Below are 26,683 nucleotides of genomic sequence, written 5' to 3' on the forward strand. Positions count from 1 at the left end.
AGAGAGAGAGAGAGAGAGAGGGAGAGAGGGAGGGAAGGAAGGAAGGAAGGAAGGGAGAGGGGAGAGAGGGGGGAGAGGGGGAGAGGGAGAGAGAGAGAGAGAGAGAGGGAGGGGGGAGAGGGGGAGGGGGAGGTGGGAGTTGAAGAAAAGACCACCAGCGAATGATTCAGAAGCCGTACACGGCATCGGTAAAGCTTTGTTGACACAAATTAATGAACACACTTAATGACCTTGTATCAAATATATGGCGTGTGTCGACTGCGAGGTTTAAAGCTACATAAACATTTATTTAACCTTGTAGAGTTTAATGAAGTGCCCCAGGATTACATTTTGTGAATTCACTTTACATGGAGCGAGTGAATAGTGATGGCCGTCTTATTGGGACATAAAATACTCAAGGCAAAGTGAGTAACAAGATATAGAATATCATAAAATGTGCTTGTAAACACAAAGTTGTTAACTTGCTGTGGTGTGACTCCTCATATATAGATTCATATTACATTGTAAATGGAAATGACAGTCTCACCAACAGTTACAATAAACTTACACCCAAATAAGCGAAAATAATAAGTGAAATAAGCGGTGCCTTCATCAGTTTATTTTTCTCCCATATTATTGACTTCCTACTGCCTTATGTTTTCTTATTACTAAAAAACTCATTCATAGTCTGGATTTTCGGTGGTGAGGTGACCACCGCTCCGGTGGTGAGCTGACCACCGGAGCTGAAATAACGTTGAGCGGTGGTGAGTAAAAACAGAGAGAAAGGCTGGGGTGGTGGCGGTGGTTTGCTCTTCACCGCGGCTCAGTGACATCATGTTGTAGTTCGGTGGTCACCTCACCACCGAAAATCCAGACTATGAATAACGCTTCACTCCATACTGTCTTATGTGTCCTTATTACTGACTCCCTACTCCCTTCTTAAAAACACTTAACAACACTCCTCTGAAACGGGTTGATGACTACAAGTATTTGGGATCATATATCTTCTTCCCAAAAGGACTTTCAAACTAGGAAGGTTATGGCCTGGTCAGCCTGCAATGACATGCATAAGATCTTGTCATCCCAGCTTAGTAAGATGTTAAAAGTAAAAATATTTAGGACGACCGTTGAGTTGATTCTACTATATGGCTCTGAGACATGGACACTTTCAAAGAAACAAGAGAATCGGTTGGATGGCACTTACACCCGCCTTCTAATGAGAGCGCAAAATCTAATCTAATATACGGCAACCTTCCCCGTGCTACAGAGCTGACAATGAGGTTATATCTTCCCTTCTTCTCTGGATTCCTGCCTCAGGGCGGATCAGAGGTAGAAAGCTGTCGTTCCCTGATGTCATCGCTAGGGACACATGCTTCAGTAGGCAGGAACTGGGGGTGGCAATGAAGGACCGGGAAGTCTGGCGTAGCATTGTGGAATCCATGATCTCGACCGCGGTCGAAAAATGATGATGATGACTCCCTTCTTACTGACTCCCTTATGCTGCTGTGGCTTATAAACAAAGTATAATAATACAAACATATGCACATTTGTTCTTGCGTGCACAGGTTTGAGTTGGTGTGTTGGGATGAGGTGTGTGCGTGTATGGGCGGGGGGGGGGGGGGGGGGGGGGGATGTTGGGGTGTGCATGGGTGTTTTATGGTGTACTGCAGGGGCTCTCAACCTTTTTGGCTGGGGGACATTTCTGGGGACCTCCAGAAATGCTTACAGTACAGCAATACATGGCATTTTGAGGTGCTTTTGGATCTTCCACCCGCTACTAAGTTCCCTAACACTGAGTGTAAAATTGACCAATATGCGTAGTTTTTTCCTTATTACTGTGTGAGAGTGCAATCATCCAATCCACTAAGCAACTTGGTTGAATAGCAACCATTTTGCCATTTGGCACATTTTCTGGAGGCCCTACCCACACGTTTAGCTGTGTTGCTCATTCCACGAACACCCAATCCTTACAATCTATGCCTCGTTGTAAAGATGACTAATCAACGATTAAAATGATCTAAAATACAATACCAATTGGTAGTATTATAGTGGAGAAATAATGGACCAAAGTTAAGTTTCGGAACTTGTATATATATATATATATATATATATAACTGTATATATATTCTTTCCCACTGTCTAGAGTGAACATTCCACTCTAGACAGTGGGAAAGAAACCAGTGCGTAGCAGCATCATTGTGTGGGCTTCGCAGTTCAGTGAAGGGGACAATTTGATATTTTCTTTTCCTTCGTCGGCCCTTTACTATAAGACGCAGCGTGGAACTCTCCCCAGAAGGCCTATCTTCTGCATTGGCTGGTAGAAACCTGCTACGTGATCTAAAACCAATTTCACTATTTAAATAAGCTAACAATTTTTTTCCTTTCTTATCTTCCTCTTGCAGTCCAAAAAAATCCAGGCTCAACTGAAAGAACTGCGCTATGGGAAAAAGGATTTAATTTTTAAGGTAAGCTCAAACTGAAGGTGGGTGGTCTTTGTAACTGTTCCAGACTGGAGCTAAACGGTACCAGAACCACCTGGACACAATGTTCCCAATCAGTGCCGCTCTGTACGACGAGACACAGAACAGTCAACTCTGAGCTGTGGTGTGTGTAGAACCCTTGATCCCATAGCAGTCCAAGGGGCTGGGACCTTCGGCTGAAACTGTGATTGATTAAGCCAAAACACGCCTCCGTTTCTGAGCTATAAGCTTCAGCAAAAAAGTTAGCAAAAAAGCCTTTTAATTACGTCTGCAAAGGTACACCTTTAAAGACTAACTACTATACTAACCTTTATATTTGTATATATCCCATTATGAACACAGGATATATACTCAAAGTGTGAAAAACATTGTGTTATTTGATTTCAGATTAAAAACATGGTAGGATAGTAAGCAACGCAGCTGCAGTTTATCAAATGAATGTGTGTCAGTGTCAGTATACTGTCTATGCTTGCACATTGGCACCTATGGCTTTGGGCACACATTGGCACCTATGGCTTTGGGCACATTGGCACCTATGGCTTTGGGCACACATTGGCACACCTATGGCTTTGGGCACACATTGGCACACCTATGGCTTTGGGCACACATTGGCACACCTATGGCTTTGGGCACACATTGGCACACCTATGGCTTTGGGCACACATTGGCACACCTATGGCTTTGGGCACACATTGGCACACCTATGGCTTTGGGCACACATTGGCACACCTATGGCTTTGGGCACACATTGGCACACCTATGGCTTTGGGCACACATTGGCACACCTATGGCTTTGGGCACACATTGGCACACCTATGGCTTTGGGCACACATTGGCACACCTATGGCTTTGGGCACACATTGGCACACCTATGGCTTTGGGCACACATACATAAACCTAACACACCCATTAGTTGCAGCTGCATTGCTTACTAGACTGCCATGTTTTTAATCTGCTGCAGTTTTCGACCTGAGCTGGAAAACAATTAAAAACAAATCCACCTTGGGTTTCATGTGCCTTAAAAATACATTTAAAGGGCCCTGAATTGGCACTGATTGGCACTTAATGGGATATTTAATTCCAATTGTGTGAAATATCAGATCAGATGATGAAATGCATACTTCACCAATCACAACACAATGTGCTCTTAATTGTATCTCAACTCTGGTATTATAATCAGTAGCATTTACAAGTTCAGAGCTTGACCTTCCCGCTCTTGTTTGCATTGCTGAGGTTGACAAATATGTCAGTGGACATTTCTGCCACAATAACCCAGTAAGTGTCATTTCATAAATGTACCATTTGATCCCTCAGACCCATCATATATAAAGCTCTGTCAAAAGGTGACAGAAATGAATACAAAATGCCTCATTCCTCATCTGGCGTTTTATGCTGTTCGTGCGGTGACTGAATATATTGTTCCAGTGTATTCATTTATTATTCTATTTATGGCCTGTGGATGATTGATGCATTGACTTCTGGTGTCACAGGCTGTAAATCCTTCATCACTAAATCCAGGCTTTTATTGGTAAAAGAAAAAGGGGGAAAAAAGATCTACAAGCGTGTAGATCAGGTATTTGGGGTATTTGCCCAAAAGAGAGACACCGAGGGTTAATGTGGTTAACTATTTAAATCAATAGTAAAATCCCAATATTCTCAATCATAAATATAGAATAGAAAAAGTGGATTGTCATCAATAAAAGACAACAGCAATGAAAACGTCATCATGGATCAAATGACCAAAAAAATAGCCGAAGCGTGATTGTTTTCTTGTCAAAATGAGCGAAGGGAAGCAGCAGTCATGTGTTGCAGATGACCGGCGGTTTTCTCTCATCTAAAGGTCAGTGCCTCCGAAAAAGGAAAATACGCTCTATTGCCCAAAAGGCAGTGTCGAAATGACCAGTGGAGGAGAGAGAGCCGTTCTAGAGTCATTTAAGATGTGATGACGATGCCATCAGCCGTGCAGGAGTCATTCAGAGATATGATGACGATGCCATCAGCCGTGCAGGAGTCATTCAGAGATATGATGACGATGCCATCAGCCGTGCAGGAGTCATTCAGAGTTCAGACACCAACCGGAACACTTATCCAGTGTACACATATGGCTGTCACCGCCATGTCATCTTAGTTGAGCATTAGTTGAAAAGAGAAGGGAACCCGCACACTCATATGCTCCAAAAGATACATTTAAAGAGAAGGGAACCCGCACACTCATATGCTCCAAAAGATAAAGAGAAGGGAACCCTCACACTCATATGCTCCAAAAGATAAAGAGAAGGGAACCCTCACACTCATATGCTCCAAAAGATAAAGAGAAGGGAACCCGCACACTCATATGCTCCAAAAGATAAAGAGAAGGGAACCCGCACACTCATATGCTCCAAAAGAGCAGGGAACCCGCACACTCATATGCTCCAAAAGAGAAGGGAACCCTCACACTCATATGCTCCAAAAGAGAAGGGAACCCGCACACTCATATGCTCCAAAAGATAAAGAGAAGGGAACCCTCACACTCATATGCTCCAAAAGATAAAGAGAAGGGAACCCTCACACTCATATGCTCCAAAAGAGAAGGGGACCCGCACACTCATATGCTCCAAAAGAGAAGGGGACCCGCACACTCATATGCTCCAAAAGATAAAGAGAAGGGAACCCTCACACTCATATGCTCCAAAAGATAAAGAGAAGGGAACCTGCACACTCATATGCTCCAAAAGATAAAGAGAAGGGAACCCGCACACTCATATGCTCCAAAAGATACATTTAAAGAGAAGGGAACCCTCACACTCATATGCTCCAAAAGATACATTTAAAGAGAAGGGAACCCTCACACTCATATGCTCCAAAAGATACATTTAAAGAGAAGGGAACCCGCACACTCATATGCTCCAAAAGATAAAGAGAAGGGAACCCACACACTCATATGCTCCAAAAGATAAAGAGAAGGGAACCCACACACTCATATGCTCCAAAAGATAAAGAGAAGGGAACCCGCACACTCATATGCTCCAAAAGATAAAGAGAAGGGAACCCGCACACTCATATGCTCCAAAAGAGCAGGGAACCCGCACACTCATATGCTCCAAAAGAGCAGGGAACCCGCACACTCATATGCTCCAAAAGATAAAGAGAAGGGAACCCTCACACTCATATGCTCCAAAAGATAAAGAGAAGGGAACCCGCACACTCATATGCTCCAAAAGAGCAGGGAACCCGCACACTCATATGCTCCAAAAGATAAAGAGAAGGGAACCAGCACACTCATATGCTCCAAAAGAGCAGGGAACCCGCACACTCATATGCTCCAAAAGAGCAGGGAACCCGCACACTCATATGCTCCAAAAGATAAAGAGAAGGGAACCCTCACACTCATATGCTCCAAAAGATAAAGAGAAGGGAACCCTCACACTCATATGCTCCAAAAGAGAAGGGGACCCGCACACTCATATGCTCCAAAAGAGAAGGGAACCCGCACACTCATATGCTCCAAAAGATAAAGAGAAGGGAACCCTCACACTCATATGCTCCAAAAGATAAAGAGAAGGGAACCCGCACACTCATATGCTCCAAAAGATAAAGAGAAGGGAACCCTCACACTCATATGCTCCAAAAGATAAAGAGAAGGGGACCCGCACACTCATATGCTCCAAAAGAGAAGGGAACCCGCACACTCATATGCTCCAAAAGATAAAGAGAAGGGAACCCTCACACTCATATGCTCCAAAAGATAAAGAGAAGGGGACCCGCACACTCATATGCTCCAAAAGAGAAGGGAACCCGCACACTCATATGCTCCAAAAGATAAAGAGAAGGGAACCCTCACACTCATATGCTCCAAAAGATAAAGAGAAGGGAACCCTCACACTCATATGCTCCAAAAGATAAAGAGAAGGGAACCCGCACACTCATATGCTCCAAAAGATAAAGAGAAGGGAACCCGCACACTCATATGCTCCAAAAGATAAAGAGAAGGGAACCCTCACACTCATATGCTCCAAAAGATAAAGAGAAGGGAACCCTCACACTCATATGCTCCAAAAGAGAAGGGGACCCGCACACTCATATGCTCCAAAAGAGAAGGGAACCCGCACACTCATATGCTCCAAAAGATAAAGAGAAGGGAACCCGCACACTCATATGCTCCAAAAGATAAAGAGAAGGGAACCCGCACACTCATATGCTCCAAAAGATAAAGAGAAGGGAACCCGCACACTCATATGCTCCAAAAGAGAAGGGAACCACACACTCATATGCTCCAAAAGAGCAGGGAACCCGCACACTCATATGCTCCAAAAGAGAAGGGAACCCGCACACTCATATGCTCCAAAAGAGAAGGGAACCACACACTCATATGCTCCAAAAGATAAAGAGAAGGGAACCCGCACACTCATATGCTCCAAAAGATAAAGAGAAGGGAACCCGCACACTCATATGCTCCAAAAGATAAAGAGAAGGGAACCCGCACACTCATATGCTCCAAAAGAGCAGGGAACCCTCACACTCATATGCTCCAAAAGAGAAGGGAACCCGCACACTCATATGCTCCAAAAGATAAAGAGAAGGGAACCCTCACACTCATATGCTCCAAAAGAGAAGGGAACCCGCACACTCATATGCTCCAAAAGAGAAGGGGACCCGCACACTCATATGCTCCAAAAGATAAAGAGAAGGGAACCCTCACACTCATATGCTCCAAAAGATAAAGAGAAGGGAACCCGCACACTCATATGCTCCAAAAGATACATTTAAAGAGAAGGGAACCCTCACACTCATATGCTCCAAAAGATACATTTAAAGAGAAGGGAACCCTCACACTCATATGCTCCAAAAGATACATTTAAAGAGAAGGGAACCCTCACACTCATATGCTCCAAAAGATACATTTAAAGAGAAGGGAACCCGCACACTCATATGCTCCAAAAGATAAAGAGAAGGGAACCCTCACACTCATATGCTCCAAAAGATAAAGAGAAGGGAACCCGCACACTCATATGCTCCAAAAGACAAACGACGTTTCGAGCCAAGGCTCTTCATCTGGTCAAACTCAAGATGTCAGTGATCCACCCACTTAAATAGACACCCACGGGTTTGATTGATTGATTGAAATATTTATTAACAGTTTGCAGAATTACAGTACATTTCAAGCACAAACTCAATACAAAGGCTGTTAACTGTGAGTGGACGACCCAATTAAGCATTACACTTGTTTCCAATAGGGTCCACCATGTTCAATTCATCAAAAACATTTAGAGACGTACAAATAGACACTTCTATATAGACAAAGAACAGAACAGGAATTCATCATAATGGAGGCAAAAAGGGAAAAGAAACATATACAGTGAGGGAAAAAAAGGGGTGGGTGGTGGGGGGGATTCACGTTCAGCTCCGTTCATTTGTTTGTTTTCCTTGGAGGAGCTGCGTTGGGTCCCCAAGTCGGCTCCGTGGCCGTACCTTGAGTTGGCTGTGTGGCCGTGACCGGGTCACGTTACTAGTCAGTGGGTGGAACCAACACAACATGGTCATTAGATCAATTAATGAAATATCATTAAATACAGTGTTACACTTTTCTCAAATCCACAACAGTGGAATAAGCAAAAGGACATCATGATTATTATAGAATCTAAGAGTGATTCACATAATCAGGTGCATTAGTTGTCATGGAAATAATTGTGATTATTCAATTGTTTGGCATGTGAATACGAATCACATTTCTGTTTTCTGTTTAAGCTTTGTAAACAAAAAATGCATAGATATGACATACAGTATTAACTTAACTAACCAGTATATTGATGGAAAAATGACATTTCTGTCATTGTACCATCCACACAGGATGGTTCAACTATAAACCACATCACACAGGATGGTTCAACTATAAACCACATCACACAGGATGGTTCAACTATAAACCACATCACACAGGATGGTTCAACTATAAACCACATCACACAGGATGGTTCAACTATAAACCACATCACACAGGATGGTTCAACTATAAACCACATCACACAGGATGGTTCAACTATAAACCACATCACACAGGATGGTTCAACTATAAACCACATCACACAGGATGGTTCAACTATAAACCACATCACACAGGATGGTTCAACTATAAACCACATCACACAGGATGGTTCAACTATATACCATACCACACAGGATGGTTCAACTATAAACCACATCACACAGATACCAACTTTAGAAAGATCCCAAGTAATATCATATGAATGCCAAAGGCTTTCAGCAGAAAGTTATTAAGACATTTTTAATTTGCTACAGTATAGGTAAAACCAGCAAGCATGAGCTAAAGGCTGTGCTTCAGTCCCAGGACTCAAACCCACACAGTCCCAGGACTCAAACCCACACAGTCCCAGGACTCAAACCCACACAGTCCCAGGACTCAAACCCACACAGTCCCAGGACTCAAACCCACACAGTCCCAGGACTCAAACCCACACAGTCCCGCCACACTTGAACACTGGGAGTTCAGATCAGTCAAAACAATACAAACGTTGGAGAAATGTTTCTGTGTCAGATTTCTCCTCTGAGACATCTTGCAGTACGTGTACCATCGATTCTTCCCATCTGACACCTAACGGTGTGCGCCTGTTCGGCCCCCACAAGTTCTCACCTATTTCAGGTCTGTTGAGGCGGGGAGCAACACCTCGCCCGTGTACTTGCTTTGATCTGCACCGATCTCACTGCGCTCCTCGTGTTAATAGGCAGGCAGGCAGGGAGGCAGGCACAACATATTCAAATATATCTTCTGGACATGAGAAATAGACTAACTAATAAAAATGAACTTATTGCCTTGTCAGGTGTCTTTTAAAAATTAGTGCAAATAAGTAACTGTTTAACCATATGAACCCTAGCATGCCTATTCTGGGCAAGTAGTAAGCAAACAATCGCAAAATAAATGGGTGAACAGTGGCTAGAATTGCTGCCCTACAAGCTCAGCCTATGCACGCATGCACGTACATACGGACGTAAATATAAATATAATATATAATACATATTGTATGGCCACTCACAAAGTTCCAAAAAGACCTGTAACACATTATTAAGTATGTAAACCTTCACAAGTACAGTATCAACATTCATTGCTATTTTCCCTCCTTGATATCTACTCCAAACATCAAAAGCTTTCATAACTGCTTTCATTGCTGATGATTCTGTGTTGAACTACCCCATGGCTGAAACACTTCATAATGGATTCCTCTGTAAGATCATGGCAGAGAGACTCTGATGCCAATTACTAAGTGCCGGTTCCTAATGATATAGCAGCCATGTCTTTGAAATATGTAAATGAAACATCCCTCTATCTTTTTCACATTACACAGCCATATGGAGAGCCTTTTGTTGACCTGACTGTATCCTTATAGTCCTTTATCTCCCCCAAAGTAATTCAGGTCAGAAGGCAATGAATACTTACTGCCTCTCAGTTGCCATTTGCTTCAGAGACACAATGTACAAGCCTTTGTGCTCCTGATTAAAGAACTCCTCAATTTTAATTCCCCATGATTCCCTCTTGAGCTCCAGTCTGACAGCTACGAATGGCTTTCTGAGATACGGCTCAAATTCCCTGTAATGGAAAAAGGGGCCTTAAGGGAGAACGATCTGATGCTTTCTCTTTCCTGGAAAACGGTGGCCTCCGTCCTTGACTGTTCCACCAGTAGCAAATAAATAATACAGTAATACAGTACACCCCGAGGTGTATTCACTACTGAAATTAACACTTGGCTGCAAGGAATAATCCCAGTCGGAATCAAGGTCAGGTACTGTAACCTCTGCCCGATGACATTGCTAAAAAAAAAATCACAAAATAATTTAAAATACTAATATCATATTAGGCCATGGTAATAGATGTGTTCCTACAGTGGAACTGGAATGATAATGCGCTGACTGCATTGCCTCGTTAGTTAGATATAAGTTAAGTTGTAAAGGTCATTACACATTGCAGCCGACGCAAATAAAGAACCGAAAACCGCCTCCAACCTTAAGACCTGCACACACAGTCACACACCCATCATCTTTGTTAACTGGTGCATTTATACAGTATAGGCCTATGACCTTTATCCAAAATTGCGTTTTACAATATGTGTGTGCACATTACATTCACCCATTCATCACACCCATACACGCATGCACGTGCTTGTGTGAGCACGTGTGCAGTGTGCATGCATAGTTCAACTGAAGTTTGTCCTAAAGGAGTATGTTACTGCTCTCACAGAGACTTAGAAAAGTGAGGCCAAAAGTGATGAGCAGCAGTATAAGATAAGGGTGAATGTCAATCCTTTGTGCTACAGAGATATTTCATTATTAATAACTGTGGTGAGAGGAGAGCAGGGATGCAGGAACGCTGTGTTTGCAGACGTTGCCACAGTGCAAGAGGACTCAATTGTTTCTAACGTGCATGTCTTACTTCAGGGCCAGCAGCTAATGGACCTGGAGCACAAGCTAACCATCGCAAAGGAGGAGCTGGAGAAGACAGCGCTCGACAAGGTGGATATAATTCATATAACAACATGCTTTTTTATGTTTCATTGTTTGACATTCTCTCCCGTAAAATAGTTTTGTTTTGCAGGTTGATGGATCTGTTTGATTAAAATATTAATACTGGATGTCAAACATCTGATCCATTTTAATTTTTGAACAGAGAGAAGAATATCAATCAATACAAGCAGGTTGCAGCAAACTACAAAGCTTATTTTGGCTTTGGCAGGGCTTAATCCTCCCTGAGTTCTGAACGTTAGAACCCACTAGTATACTGCTGGAATGGTGTTGTTTTTTTTTCCTATCTGTATTTGCTTACATCAACCTCTGATGTGCTTGGATGTAGTTTTACCATTTCTGCCGACAGACAGTTGAGAGAGTTTGTGCTGTCTCTCTCTCTACACCACCAAATTGCCATCTGGTGGTGTGTGTTGGCAAAATGGTTTCTGACAGGTTGTGGTATAATATGTGACCGCATAATGCTTTGTCTCATATGAGGGCCTTGGTCATTTTTTTTAACAAAATGACAATGCAGAATGTAAACTTTCAAATGATGTTATATTTTGTAATATTTGTATAATATTTTGCAGAAACACACATTCTTGTCAACGCATTGAACGTGAAACAACAAGTCACTATAGCACATTTGGTCCCAACAAGTCACGATAGCTAGTATTATGTAGTACTATGAAGTATAATTAGGGCAGATTCACACTATAGATGTTGTAGTGTGAATGCTGCGTACCGTTCCCCAGAGCAGATCCCCCAACCATTTCCGGGACCGCATGGAGGTAGTCCTGGGAGTTGGGACCGATTGAAGTGTACTCGGATACGGATCGCTGCAATGTTGAATACAGTTACAAATGAAGTGTACTCGGGTGTGGAAAAGGCCAATGTGAATAATGGCCAGCATGCAGGCAATCGTATTCGGACTCGGTATGAATCTGCCCTAAATTAGGTTTTAATCTTTCACAGTTCATAGACAGATCGATGAGAAGGGCTTGTACATCTGTCCTTTTTCGCAGGCAACAAGGTTGTACTATGAGGCTTAAACCCTCACAGAGAAGGCCGCATATAAAGGGCAGAATAATCCTCTTGTGTATAATCTTGTTTTATGTCACAGGAGTCTCAGCTGAAAGCTTTGAAGGACACGGTTCATATCTGCTTCTCAGCCGTGCTACACAACCAGCCCAGCGGTGCCCACAGACTCCCCTTCATGTCCACCTCATCTCACCTGCTGAGATACCCATCTCTACTCAACAGCTCCAGAGTCACCTTTCAACAACCTCACGCCAAGGTACGTGATGCACTTTTTTTAATTACCCATTCTGGGCATATATACTGGAGTCTGGAGGTGAACAATCTGTGGAAAACAACAGATCTACAAGCTTGTAGATCTGCTATTTCCGGCAAAGATATTTTGTGTACAGAGAAAAGAGGGGACCAAGTACAGTTTAAACCCCCTGGCGGCATGGAAAACTGACTCGAAACGTTCGGCACGCCAACTTGCTCGCTTTAGCTATAGCTTGGTGGTGCCTCTGATGTCTCAAGTCACCTTCGGTGAAACCGAGTGGCCCTTTTTCAATCTCACTGGTTTCCCATCGTACTGTGGCACGCACGCACGCACGCACGCACGCACGCACGCACGCACGCACGCACGCACGCACGCACGTATATATGTATATATACTAGAATTTATATATAATGATATCCATTCACCCTAAGAATCCTTTTCACCCCGGCACACCTCAGTGCTCATGTCATATTCATAAACACACTGTCTATATGCAATATTACTTAACGTCTTGGACGCTCCCAAGAGCTTGACGTACCTCTGCCCGGTCCTGGTCAAAATTACTAATAAAGACTAGTGGGAATATGCGTGCACAGTTTCACCGCAATCGGACGCTGCGTTGAGTAATTGTGGCAATTTGTACAAAACGGGTACAAAGCGGGCTACTCCTGAAAGGTTTAGAAGCCAATCGTAGGCAATGAAGGTGGATTATGAGAAATCAAACAAACGTGTCTTGATCACATGACTATGGAGAGCATGTGTACCGATTTGCGTGAAATTTGGATAAATCTGAAGGAGTAATATTAGAAAATGTGTTTTACATATGTCGGCCTCCTGGTGGCGCTATAAAGAGCAGATGTGAAAAATTCCAGGCAAAGGTTTTTCCTTGGCCTCTAGGGAGTTGGCATACAAAGTTATCCACAGATCCGTGCAGTTAGAGGTAAAAACACTTTTCGGCGAGTTATAGCGCCACCATGAGGCTGAGTTGAAAATGTTCACTTGGCATTTCTTTCTCGGCCTAGTGGGAATGTGCGTGCACAATTTCACGGAAATCACACGATGTGTCCATGATTTGCAGCATTTTGTTTGAAACTGAGCACTCCTGCGAACTTTGGAAGCCAATCTTAGTCAATCAGGATGGAGTCTGAGAAATCTGAAAGACCCGTTTCGTTGAATGGCTCTAGAGAGACTGTGTACCAATTTGCGTGATGTTTGGACAAAATCTGTAGGTGTACTGTCCAAAAACGTTTTTTGCACAAAGCGGCCTCCTGGTGGCGCTATAACAGGCCGTTCTGGAAATTCTGGGGCAGAGGTTCATCGTTGGCATCCAGGGAGTGTGTGTCCAAAATTTGACATCGACCGGGTTAACGGTGGCGGAGATTAGCTGTTCACAGACAGCTAATCTCCGGATTAGCTGTACACAGACGGACACACACACGGACGGACGGACGGAGTGCAAAACATACTCTCTCCCCATGCCTTCGGCCTGGTGGAGACACAAATAGATTTCATAATGTTGAAACCAAGTAGCAGTCATACTAATTCATGTCATTCTTTCCACTCCATAGCTGTGGAAGTGTAAGACCACATTTCTTTGCAAGTATAATGGAGTTCCTGTATATTAGGATTTTGTTCTCTCTATGAATTTAAGTGAAGGCGATACAGTCTTTGTTTGGGAACGCTCAAAGTCAATGTCCCAGCGGGCCTCACACAAATTAATCCCTTTTATGGGTGAAACAAAGGAGAAAGCCAGAATGGAAATAGGATTACTATACGGTCTGCATGCATACACGCGTGCGCACGCACGCATGCACGCACGCAAGCACGCACGCAATACAAACACTGATCAGAAGAAGGTTACATTATATGGTCCAACCAAATACAGCTGCTGCACATGCTGAACACACAGAGGAAAAAAAATAGCACATTGATGACATACTACTACTTGACACTACTAGACTACTTTTTGTTTTGTTTACCTTTAAGCCACCTAAGGATAAATGAAACATCGCCTTCTCCAGATAGATAGACTGCCCATAATAGCTGAGACAGAACAGTATTTAGCCAACGTTTTTGCATTTGTCTTTTGCAATCCATCCAATTGCAGACCCCTGAGCACAAGCTTATGGACATGGCCCAGACTTCCAAATACAAGGACAATGAGTTGACGATGATATCCCAAGGCCATAATACGTTCCACCAGAGGCTGATATTTCATAAGTTTGGATGTAAAACAAGTGTCCATATACAAATCAAATGGGCAGCATATTTCAAAGATAGTGACAGTTTTTCTAATTTCATTAATGAACACAATATATCATTGTGATCAAACCAGTCTAGTTTTACAGTGCTGTGTTTATTAGAGACCTGTGGATGGAGTTTTTTGTCACCCGCAACCGCAAATTCATTATGACCAGGTCCACCATACGGTCAGGTCTGGCAATCTACAGTCTTTTATAGTGGCTGCAAACATTTAAGATGTGTGCCACTGTTTCTTTGTCATGTGGTACTGGATGTAGGATGCAGTGTGGGTCGTGTGCTGATGTGTACCAGGTTGTCAAGTTGAACATGGTCGGCTTTAATGGTGAAAATAAGAGTGTCCTCACCCATGATGTTATTTGACAATACAGAGTGTGATAGTGAGTGGTTTGCAAAGGGAAGAAACGCCAGTGTTCTGGTCCAGTGTTGTGCACTTTCTGATCGCTTCATTCCTATAGAATGGTGGCTCTTGCGGTCGCGGATTTGATTGACAGTTCATGGTGCATACCGTCCTGCTCGTAGGTCGCACATACACGGACACGCGGATGTGTGATGATGCTGTTGTTGAGCGCAACAGTGTATCAGGCGCCACCCACTTCAACTGTAATCCTGATCGCTGGCATAGAGAATTCCATGCTAGAAGGCTTTTTTACCTTTATTTGTAGTTGATACGTCTCCACCAAAGAGGTCCATGCAGGTGTTATTTGGCCATTTTGGCTATTTCCCCTACCATAAGCCCCCAATGAATTGAATTGAATTGCATTGAATTGAATGGGGCATTGGGGTGTTGTGCTAATTTGCATATTTCCATCGCTCAAAAGTATTTTTTTTGTATATATCCTCTCTTCATAATGTAAATAGTATCCCAAGCGGCACACTTTATTTTGATGGAAATAAGTGAATTAGCACAAAAACCCAACCCCCATTGAGGGCTTATAATAGGGGAAATAGCCAATAATGCACTTTTGCACAAAATAACACCTGGACCTCTTTGGTGGGGACGTAACAACTACAAATAAAGGTAAGAATGCCTTCTAGCATACACCGAATCCAGCGGCTTTAATGTCCAATTTACCATTCGCCATAGTCTTGAATCCAAGGAACTGCGTCTCATTCTCCAGTGCAGGTGATACTTTACGTCGCTGCATGTGTTGAATTTTCCCATCGCTATTGAGCATATTTATAACACACACACGCACGCACGCACGCACGCACGCACGCACGCACGCACGCACGCACGCACGCACGCACGCACGCACGCACGTATTGTATCTCTGGATCCCCTTGAAAACGAGATGGTTCATCTCAAGGGGCTATTCCCAATAAAGAAATTTCAACACACACACACACACACACACACACACACACACACACACACACACACACACACACACACACACACACACACACACACACACACCTTATATTCCTTTATAGTTAGATGCTAGAAAGAAAGTGTTATTTCGATTCTGAACACAGCCAAACAAATGTGATGCTTTTCCTCAGCCATTTCACACACGTACCTACAGACTTTCCAAATGAAATTGAAATGTGCAGAATATATTACATTTTGTTCCTTGAATATAGTGGCTCTCTGTTCCCTGCCAAGCGGCCATGTCTGCCTTAATCAGAGACTGTGTTGGTTTGGGTTTCAGAAAATCAGTCACGTTTGTATCAAGTCAGTCCCAGCACTGCAGCGTCTTATCAACTGAACCCGATGCACAGTGTTGTCTCTAAGAGGCTTTTCCCTTGATTCACTCAGAAACTTTCTTGAATGCCTCAGAGCTTTGACGCACCAGCGGCCAGCCAAAGGCCTTTTCCTTACAACTCTGTTCTGAGAACGCTCCAGTGCCGCCATAACATTGCCGTCCCCCGATGCAGTGGCACCGTATCCACCACTGTCGGTGACAATCACGTTCACGGACAAACCGGGGAAAATAATTAACTATCGAGAGAGAGAGAGAGAGAGAGAGAGAGAGAGAGAGAGAGAGAGAGAGAGAGAGAGAGAGAGAGAGAGAGAGAGAGAGAGAGAGAGAGAGAGAGAGAGAGAGAGAGAGAGAGAGAGAGAGAGAGAAATTGGAGTTAGGTGGTTGTAAATCCCACACACAGACATAAAGGCTGTCCAGCACTGATTATCATTATTAAGGGACCACTTATTTTTTTTGTGTTTTTTTTTCTTCTCCTTCTTCTTCTTCTCCTCCTCCTTCTTCCACCAAAAATAGCTGTTCTGGTTGAACGGTGCAGTCGGTTTTCGCGAAACGCGTTAATCTGGTAGAGGGCCATGCCAAACGGTGACTATGCGAAGCCCATGACAATTGGCCAAATGGTGGCGCTATAGCGCTCAATTGAAAATGCAAACTTTGAACGTGCATATCTCATGAACCGTTTGACCGTCGGCAATGACACTTTGATACACATGTGTGTCTCCTCATGCCGAACAACTTTTGTGTTCTGACCTCTGACCTTTAGATCAGTCAAAAAATTAAGTTTTTATGAGCCAATGAAAATTTCTGGTTTGTGAAAATTATTCTTTTGTCCCTAATACATACATGCAGCGTCATATGCTTTTGCAACTGTACAGTATGGTAGAGGGTCATGCCAAATAGCACTGCAAGCGTACATAGAGAAGTTTGTACGTGAAAACACACTGTAGTAATGGATAAAGACCAGGACAGTTGTTACCAAAAATACTGGATGATGTTACTGTTTAGAATGAGTCAACTGACTGTGTCTGCATATCTCAGTCGGTAGAGCTCTCACCTTTGGACCACAGGGTCACTGGTTCAAATCCAGGTAGCGACAACTCAGCCTGTGATTCTTATTTGTGCATATTGTTCTTATTGCGTATTGTCTTCTTTCTTGGTCCCGCCTTATCGCTGCTTGCAGCTATATTTATTATTATTATTGTTATTATTATTATTATTATTATTATTATTATTATTATTATTATTATTATTATTATTATTATTGTTATTATTATTATTATTATTATTATTATTCATGCTGTTACAATGTCTGTGGAAACCAGAACACAACAATTGTACTCTTCTGTTCTCCTACACAAAATATATAACAAGTAAATATACGGTCATACACAATCTTCAAGCTCGTTGAGAGATTATAGATCTGCTAGTTACGGTCGACCACTGGGCTTATAGATCTGCTAGTTACGGTCGACCACTGGGCTTATAGATCTGCTAGTTACGGTCGACCACTGGGCTTATAGATCTGCTAGTTACGGTCGACCACTGGGCTTATAGATCTGCTAGTTACGGTCGACCACTGGGCTTATAGATCTGCTAGTTACGGTCGACCACTGGGCTTATAGATTATAGATCTGCTAGTTACGGTCGACCACTGGGCTTATAGATTATAGATCTGCTAGTTACGGTCGACCACTGGGCTTATAGATTATAGATCTGCTAGTTACGGTCGACCACTGGGCTTATAGATTATAGATCTGCTAGTTACGGTCGACCACTGAGCTTATAGATCTGCTAGTTACGGTCGACCACTGGGCTTATAGATTATAGATCTGCTAGTTACGGTCGACCACTGAGCTTATAGATCTGCTAGTTACGGTCGACCACTGGGCTTATAGAATGGCTATTATTTACAGTCGATAACCCATCCTTAGTAACAGGAGCAGACGGCACTACAGGGGATCAGCGCCTCGGGGAGCAGTTGATGTTTAAGTGTTTTGTTCAGGGACATCTCGACATTGTTCAGGGACATCTCGACATTGTTCAGGGACATCTCCACATTGTTCAGGGACATCTCCACATTGTTCAGGGACATCTCCACATTGTTCAGGGACATCTCCACATTGTTCAGGGACATCTCGTTGTTCAGGGACATCTCCACATTGTTCAGGGACATCTCCACATTGTTCAGGGACATCTCGTTGTTCAGGGACATCTCCACATTGTTCAGGGACATCTCCACATTGTTCAGGGACATCTCCACATTGTTCAGGGACATCTCGTTGTTCAGGGACATCTCCACATTGTTCAGGGACATCTCGACATTGTTCAGGGACATCTCGTTGTTCAGGGACATCTCGACATTGCTGGGGTCTGGAATCGAAACTGCAGGGCGTTGAGTTTCAGCTATGGCCCGCCCCGCCCCCATAGATCTCTCTAACCATTCAGCTATGGCCCCGCCCCCATAGATCTCTCTAACCATTCAGCTATGGCCCCGCCCCCATATATCTCTCTAACCATTCAGCTATGCCCCGCCCCGCCCCCATAGATCTCTCTAACCATTCAGCTATGGCCCCGCCCCCATAGATCTCTCTAACCATTCAGCTATGGCCCCGCCCCCATAGATCTCTCTAACCATTCAGCTATGGCCCCGCCCCCATAGATCTCTCTAACCATTCAGCTATGCCCCGCCCCGCCCCCATAGATCTCTCTAACCATTCAGCTATGGCCCCGCCCCCATAGATCTCTCTAACCATTCAGCTATGCCCCGCCCCCATAGATCTCTCTAACCATTCAGCTATGGCCGCCCCGCCCCCATAGATCTCTCTAACCATTCAGCTATGCCCCGCCCCCCCGCATCTCTCTAACCATCCAGCTATGCCCCGCCCCCCCGCCCCCATAGATCTCTCTATCCATTCAGCTATGGCCCCGCCCCCATAGATCTCGCTAACCATTCAGCTATGGCCGCCCCGCCCCCATAGATCTCTCTAACCATTCAGCTATGGCCGCCCCGCCCCCATAGATCGCTGAGCTCATAGATTGTCTATTTACGGTCGATGCTGTTGTACGACAGTCTACAGCCGGGGTTCTCAACCTGTGGGTCGCGACCCCTCTGGGGGTCGCTAAATTATTTTGGGGGGTCCCCAAATTATTTTCTCTTTTTTTTTTGTGCAAGTGAATGGCTGGAAAACGGAAATTAAGAGTTGACATAGTACACAGTACATGCATACACTTTCCTTAATGATTATATCTGGTTTCAGTATTTATTTATGTTATATTTTCTCTATTATTAAGGTTATTTTTGCAGTCAGTTTGTATTGTGGGTGGGGAGGGGGGGCGGGGCGGGGCGGGGGTCGCAAGACACAGCAAAAGCATTTCCGGGGGTCCCCATCCAAAAACGTTGAGAACCCCTGGTCTACAGAGCATGAATTAGGCACATTACGCTACCATAGAGTGGCAAAGTTTGTGGCCCCAACACCAGGATATGGGTTGCACTTCTTGGTTCTGTTTCTCAGAGTCTGTGGGTTGTTTGAATGGTTTTTTTGGTTAAATGCCTGCAATAAGGACTGTAGTTAACACAGGATTATATTTTCACATCTACCCAGGGACGGCTCCAGGGGGGGACAAGGGGGAGGGGGGGGGGGCTTTAGCACCCTCTGGTGGAGGCTTAGCCCCCCCTAAGCCCCCCCCCCTCAAAACAAGTCAAATTGACTGACTTCTATGTAAACCAAGATTCATTAGCCCCCCCCCTCTAAATAGCCAGACCCCCCATAGCACCCCCCCCCCCCCCCCAGTCACAATTTTCTGGAGCCGTCGCTGCATCTACCACATAAAACGGTAGTATAGTATTTTAAACAGACGTATAGCTTGTTACGTAGACAGCTCTAGAATTGCACTTTATGTAGTCATAGCACTTTATAGTACACATGTATAATATATTATATAGTATAGTATGTATAGTTTACATAATTCATGATAACTACTTTTTATATATGTGATGTATGCCATGCTTTTTGTTATTGCTTAATGTAAATCGCTCTGGATTAAGAGCGTCTGCTAAATGCCTAAATTGTAAATACCCCACCCCAAATACCCGTGGGGTATCACATGCTAATAGTGGCTTCATTACACATTATCAATTCAATTCAATTCAATTCAAAGGGCTTTATTGGCATGAGAAAACATGCGTTTACATTGCCAAAGCAAAAAGTGGAACAATAAAATCAAAACAAAATGTATGTACAATTGAAAGTCAGAATCTCCAATAAATCTATTTCTAGTATTTATCAATATCACTCGATGCAGATGCAGACGAGTGTGTAGCTGGGCTGATGCTACCATAGATATATAAGAAAGCTAGATGGCTCACCCGCACTCTGGCCAATGGAGAGCGACGATGCTATGTGGTGGCCATCTTACCGAGGGGCAGCATAACATTGTGTCTATGGGCATGTACTTTTTAAATAACCATAACTTGCGGTTTGGTTTGTTATATATGTTTTTATATGTTCATATAAAAAACAAAATTAAGCAGATAAGCATCCTGAATCATAGCCACGTTGACAACGTTTGTAATAAACCAACCCGTTTGTAAATCCGTCAAGATTTGAGGGAGTTATGACTTTTTTTGTTTGAGTTGCCATTGAACATACTGTACTGTAGCCCCTCAGCAAGATGGCCGCCGGGTGAAGAACGTCAGAGACTCCGCCTTGAGCCATCTATCCTTTATGTCTATGGATGCTACCAGCCACCTCCCAGGCTCCCAACACAGGGACACAGTCAAGTGGATGTTTCAAATACATTTATTGTAGAGAGTGGCACTCTCTGCAAGCTTGTACAAGCTTGTACAGCTTGTACTCTGTACAGGCTGTAATGACAGAGGACCTCCCAAGTGAGTGCAGGGACGACTGATCTATCCTGTGCACATTGATTAGATTGATGCACAACAGAGTTGCAGTCTCACCCAGCTCTGAGCCCAATTAGTTTGGGCCCAGGCCAGGTGTGACTACCGGTAACTAAATCAGCCCATCACCCACACCACACGGTGTTCATTTGTTATTTATTAACTTGCAAAGGAAATCATGTACTGTATCATGAACAATAATCAAATCAAATCCTGACTAGCAGGAAGGTTTTAACTCCCTGCTTCCTACAGAAATGCGTCACTGAACCGCTCTACATCCACCACTGTCACTAGTGTAGCACCACCATACAAAGCAATGTACTGTCTGTTATGGACACTTTAATTTCATCTAGACATTTCAAGTCCTGTCAAGTATTCACAGTGGATCACTCTTTTATATAAGAATTCCTTGCTCCGAGCTCTTTTACGGCAAAGCCCAATAAAAAGAAACAAAAAGACAAGAAACGGAAAGCCCAGGTAGGTATGAGGAGACTTTTTTATGCTAATCAAGTTTTTACTTCACACTTCATTAGCATACAAATAGCGCCAGTCCATTTCTGAGCAGTTAGCCCCAGAACTGATGAATCCAAGAGGACCTCTCATTGTAAAGATGACTGTGGAGCTCCATCTGTCCACACCGATGGTGTGAGTTGGCACATTGTGGCGTTTATATTGCTGCCAAAGATCATCCAATTTAAAGACAGAAAAGCCTAGCTCTCAATAGCACAGTACTGTGCATAAAAGTAACAAGACGCTGGGTCCCAAACCGCTCACAGGGACTGAGACAGAGACGCCACTGTCAGGCACTTGGCTCTTTGTTGGCGGGCAGTAACACGTACCTAGTTATGTTCATGAACAGCAGCGGGGACCCTGCTTATTATGTACTGCACAGGCAGAACAGAATGAATGAATTGTGTTGTATATTTCCTGATCTATAAACGATAGAGGTATAAAAAGGAACTGCTTTGTTTGACTTATTCATATTCACAGGAGTCTGCACGGGTTATCGGGAGGTCATTATTATTATAACATAATGACATCTGTTTTTGTTGGATATCAATCCCAAACCATGAACGATATAAATTCAGAAAGGAACTGTTTTGTCTGACTTCTTCATATTCATGAGGACTGCCTGGCTTATCACAAGGTCATTGTCATTTGAGATTGAGGTGTGAGAGAAGCCGATACACGGCTACAAGACAGGCACATCCCAAGCCGGGTGCTGGATCTGAGGAAGGTCTGAGGAAAAGTCTGGTGGCTCCAAATGTAGTGTTAAGTAAAAGTAAAATAGCTCATGGCCAGAGCCGGATTTACCGTTGGGCTAGGGTGGGCTGAAGCCCGGGGGCCCCCGACTAGGGGGGCCCAAAAAAAAAAAAAAAAAACATTTTTTTTTTTTTTTTTTTTTTTTGAATTATAAAATTGTAAAGTGAAATCCAATTCAAGTGAAATGTGTGTATTGTTATTGTATTTAGTTGTATTATGGTTAAACCATTGAGAGCTTCTGCCTGCCTGCCTCTCTTTTTAGGGGCCTGGGTACCCCAAAATGAAAACAAAATAGCCCAAAAAAATTTCGGCCTCGCGGCTACGCCGCTCGGCCAAATCGCGGGACGCGCGGCTCTGCCGCGCGCCCCAAGGGGGGCCCTCAAATTTGCTCCAGCCCAGGGGCCCTCAGCAAGGTAAATCCGGCTCTGCTCATGGCTATACATTCTTGTTTACTGGTGAGTTGTGCCACATCGTTATGTCAATGTCACACAAACCTTTTATAATAAAAGTAAGTGATGGAGAGAGCTCTTAATCCACTGGCTGAAGGATAAAGCAGACATTTGAGCTTCATGAACACATTTACACAAACAAATTGTTTGAAATCCAAAGTGTATTCATAGTGTCAGAGTGTTTGTTCCCTGTGAGCTTTTACGCTTCATGCTCATAGATAGGGTTAATATAATAGGATTTAAATTCTTCATGCTCATAGATAGGGTTAACATAATATGATTTAAACTCTTCATGCTCATAGATAGGGTTAACATAATATGATTTAAACTCTTCATGCTCATAGATAGGGTTAATATAATATGATTTAAACTCTTCATGCTCATAGATAGGGTTAACATAATATGATTTAAACTCTTCATGCTCATAGATAGGGTTAACATAATATGATTTAAACTCTTCATGCTCATAGATAGGGTTAACATAATAGGATTTAAACTCTTCATGCTCATAGATAGGGTTAACATAATATGATTTAAACTCTTCTCATAGATAGGGTTAACATAATAGGATTTAAACTCTTCATGCTCATAGATAGGGTTAACATAATAGGATTTAAACTCTTCATGCTCATAGATAGGGTTAACATAATAGGATTTAAACTCTTCATGCTCATAGATAGGGTTAACATAATAGGATTTAAACTCTTCATGCTCATAGATAGGGTTAACATAATAGGATTTAAACTCTTCATGCTCATAGATAGGGTTAACATAATATGATTTAAACTCTTCATGCTCATAGATAGGGTTAACATAATATGATTTAAACTCTTCATGCTCATAGATAGGGTTAACATAATATGATTTAAACTCTTCATGCTCATAGATAGGGTTAACATAATATGATTTAAACTCTTCATGCTCATAGATAGGGTTAACATAATATGATTTAAACTCTTCATGCTCATAGATAGGGTTAACATAATATGATTTAAACTCTTCATGCTCATAGATAGGGTTAACATAATATGATTTAAACTCTTCATGCTCATAGATAGGGTTAACATAATATGATTTAAACTCGTCATGCTCATAGATAGGGTTAACATAATATGATTTAAACTCTTCATGCTCATAGATAGGGTTAACATAATATGATTTAAACTCTTCATGCTCATAGATAGGGTTAACATAATATGATTTAAACTCTTCATGCTCATAGATAGGGTTAACATAATATGATTTAAACTCGTCATGCTCATAGATAGGGTTAACATAATATGATTTAAACTCTTCATGCTCATAGATAGGGTTAACATAATATGATTTAAACTCTTCATGCTCATGGATAGGGTTAACATAATATGATTTAAACTCTTCATGCTCATGGATAGGGTTAACATAATATGATTTAAACTCTTCATGCTCATAGATAGGGTTAATATAATATGATTTAAACTCTTCATGCTCATAGATAGGGTTAACATAATATGATTTAAACTCTTCATGCTCATAGATAGGGTTAATATAATATGATTTAAACTCTTCATGCTCATAGATAGGGTTAATATAATATGATTTAAACTCGTCATGCTCATAGATAGGGTTAATATAATATGATTTAAACTCTTCATGCTCATAGATAGGGTTAATATGATTTAAACTCTTCATGCTCATAGATAGGGTTAACATAATATGATTTAAACTCGTCATGCTCATAGATAGGGTTAACATAATATGATTTAAACTCGTCATGCTCATAGATAGGGTTAACATAATATGATTTAAACTCTTCATGCTCATAGATAGGGTTAACATAATATGATTTAAACTCGTCATGCTCATAGATAGGGTTAACATAATATGATTTAAACTCTTCATGCTCATAGATAGGGTTAATATAATATGATTTAAACTCGTCATGCTCATAGATAGGGTTAACATAATATGATTTAAACTCTTCATGCTCATAGATAGGGTTAACATAATATGATTTAAACTCGTCATGCTCATAGATAGGGTTAATATAATATGATTTAAACTCTTCTCATAGATAGGGTTAACATAATATGATTTAAACTCGTCATGCTCATAGATAGGGTTAACATAATATGATTTAAACTCGTCATGCTCATAGATAGGGTTAACATAATATGATTTAAACTCGTCATGCTCATAGATAGGGTTAATATAATATGATTTAAACTCTTCATGCTCATAGATAGGGTTAACATAATATGATTTAAACTCGTCATGCTCATAGATAGGGTTAATATAATATGATCTAAACTCTTCTCATAGATAGGGTTAACATAATATGATTTAAACTCTTCATGCTCATAGATAGGGTTAACATAATATGATTTAAACTCGTCATGCTCATAGATAGGGTTAATATAATATGATCTAAACTCTTCTCATAGATAGGGTTAATATATTATGATTTAAACTCTTCTCGGTGCCATGGCTCTCCCTGTATTTGCACGCACATTATACATATCCATTAAACGCTTTACCCGCTATTTAATCAAATATTCTACGCTGCCGAGATTGTTTTATTACCTTTAGAGCATACGCTGAAGTATTTGCAGCTTTCAACGACGAAAATCCGGAAAAATGGTCCGTCGGCATGTTATGATCAGAAGCACCAGCGGCCATTACAATGAAACGAAGCAAGTTGTAGTCTAAACAAACGGCCCGTCCACTTGCATTGGGCTCAATTTCCCAGAAGCCCTAGCAGCCCAGAGGTTGACTTGATTTCCGGTTTCGTCATCATAACCTGACGGCCTCGTCACCAGGTCCCGGATAAATCCGCTGTGTCTTTTTAATTATTTTAAAACGGCGAATTAAACGCATTAAACAAATGTCGGGTATAGCGTTTTACGCGCGGTGGAACCCTGGATTAAACAATTAGCGGCCGTCAAACTGTTAAGATTGAAACTTGAGATACAACTATCAAAATATGCAGATGCAAGGTTTCTTGACAGCTACAAGAATGACAGCTTGAATTATGAAACACAACATTATATTTCAGCTGGTGTCTGCCTGCTGTCTTAACAGATGTACCGACAATATTTGTATTAAGGTTACATTTGTTAAGAAATATATAAAAGAATATGCAGATACAAGGCTTCTGCCCGACAGCGATTATTTGCAACTGGGAAAAAAGCTAATTGGTCCCAATCTGCCTGTTATCAGACAGATTGCCTGTCAAGAGACTGTCAAGATTATCCCGGCGGGGGGAAAAGGCTGACATCCTTTTTGTTCCTCCCTTTCAGCATTGCATTTTGATTTCTAGCAAGAAATGTGCATTATATTTTCATAATTGATCTATCTATCTATCTATCTATCTATCTATCTATCTATCTATCTATCTATCTATCTATCTATCTATCTATCTATCTATCTATCTATCTATCTATCTATCTATCTATCCTCATACATGCAGGGAAAATATCTCTCTTTTTTGGACTGTAAATCTGAACAACTCGAATGCTAGTCATCTGTTTTAATCTGTCCACTCTGTGACAGCCAGAGTGCAGACCTCAGGGAGACAGGGAAGGCATTTTCAAACACATCCCTGCCTCTGCCAGATGTACTGTGCAATTCTGCTGCTTCTGATGGATGCCGTCAAACGTTAAGAAATAATTCATGGTATGTTCGTCCAGAATGGGGGTACTTTACTTCCACTGAGTAAAACCAATTCCACTGAACCTGCATAACAATGAAACAGAATCAAAATGCAGGGTGACAGGGTGGTTAAGATGGCCTCTGTTCATATTCAACCATCTTTCCTTGCATTCTCAAGAGGAAGCTTTTGACCCAGTTAAGGAAAAACTAGACTATAGTTTTTTTGTGAT

The 26,683-nt window shown here is 42.2% G+C and overlaps 1 protein-coding gene across 2 annotated transcripts in view; it reads left to right on the forward strand.

Annotated features, from left to right (window-relative positions):
• Positions 1-26,683, forward strand: part of LOC306919899 (leucine zipper protein 2-like) — a 323,380-nt gene that overhangs the window by 258,304 nt on the left and 38,393 nt on the right. For both annotated transcript variants that reach the window (XM_079496451.1, XM_079496452.1), the window contains exons 8-10: positions 2,382-2,444; positions 10,887-10,961; positions 12,076-12,249. In XM_079496451.1, coding sequence (XP_079352577.1) covers positions 2,382-2,444; positions 10,887-10,961; positions 12,076-12,249 — 312 coding nt within the window. The remainder of the gene's footprint in view (positions 1-2,381; positions 2,445-10,886; positions 10,962-12,075; positions 12,250-26,683) is intronic.

The sequence above is a fragment of the Electrona antarctica genome (assembly GCF_951216825.1).
Source record: "Electrona antarctica genome assembly, chromosome: 3".
In the NCBI taxonomy this organism is placed as follows: Eukaryota; Metazoa; Chordata; class Actinopteri; order Myctophiformes; family Myctophidae; genus Electrona; species Electrona antarctica.